Source organism: Elephantulus edwardii, unplaced genomic scaffold (assembly GCF_000299155.1).
Source record: "Elephantulus edwardii isolate Elephantulus edwardi_28Jun2011 unplaced genomic scaffold, EleEdw1.0 scaffold00148, whole genome shotgun sequence".
Classification (NCBI taxonomy): domain Eukaryota; kingdom Metazoa; phylum Chordata; class Mammalia; order Macroscelidea; family Macroscelididae; genus Elephantulus; species Elephantulus edwardii.
Genome location: NW_006399898.1, coordinates 3178451 through 3179295, shown reverse-complemented (window position 1 = coordinate 3179295; position 845 = coordinate 3178451). Strand labels below are relative to the sequence as shown.

The 845-nt window shown below is 53.3% G+C and overlaps 1 protein-coding gene across 1 annotated transcript in view; it reads right to left on the bottom strand.

Annotated features, from left to right (window-relative positions):
* The window catches only part of SCARB1 (scavenger receptor class B, member 1), an 83636-nt gene that overhangs the window by 28848 nt on the left and 53943 nt on the right, over positions 1–845 (bottom strand). Inside the window, exon 2 of the mRNA XM_006894625.1 lies at positions 199–356. Coding sequence (XP_006894687.1) covers positions 199–356 — 158 coding nt within the window. The remainder of the gene's footprint in view (positions 1–198; positions 357–845) is intronic.

The window sequence follows — 845 nt, the reverse complement described above, 5'->3', positions numbered from 1 at the left end:
GTGGGCTCACCTGTACACGTGCTCACTTATAAATGAGCTCACCTGTCCATCCCTCATCCACACGCAGGTTCACCTGAACACGTGTTCACCTGTATATGGGTTCACTTGTCAACCCTCCACCTGCACACAGGCTCACGTGCACACCTGTTAACCTGAATATGAGCTCACCTGCCCACCTCTCACTGCACATGAGCTCACCTGTACACGTAGGGCCCGCGCTCCTGCACCTGCGGCTTCTCGCCCTTCAGGATCTCGTTGGGGTTGAGCACGTGGAAGAAGTAGACAGAGAGGTAGAACGGGACAGGTATCTCCTTCCACATGTTGAAGGACAGACTGCTTGGGTCGATGCGCACATTCTGTAGGCAAAATGGGCGGGTCTGCAGGGTGCACAGCAGGCGTCTGCCCTCACCCGCTTCCACTCCATGCTCCCTGGGGGTCGTGGGGGCCGGAGGGGGAGGAGCAATGGCCCTGCCCACTCACTGGCCTGCTCACTTCATAGAACTCAAGTTAACAGGTAACACATTCAAATTTTTTTTTTAAAAAAAATGCATTTTAATGATGACAGCTAATGTTGATCAGGGGACACGGTAAAAGGGGCCACACCCAACTAAAGGAGGGGCCCATCAGGAGACTGCAGGTTACACCACCACACAAGGACACCAGGTCCCAGTGGCCAAAGACAGTCACTCACTCTTCATCCACGCCTCTACTCACTCATTCATCCTTCCATTCACTCACTCAGTCATCTACTCATTTATTCACCCATTCACTCACCCCCTCATCATTCACTCACCCCCTCATCATTCACTCACCCCCTCACCCATTCACTCACCCCCTCATCATTC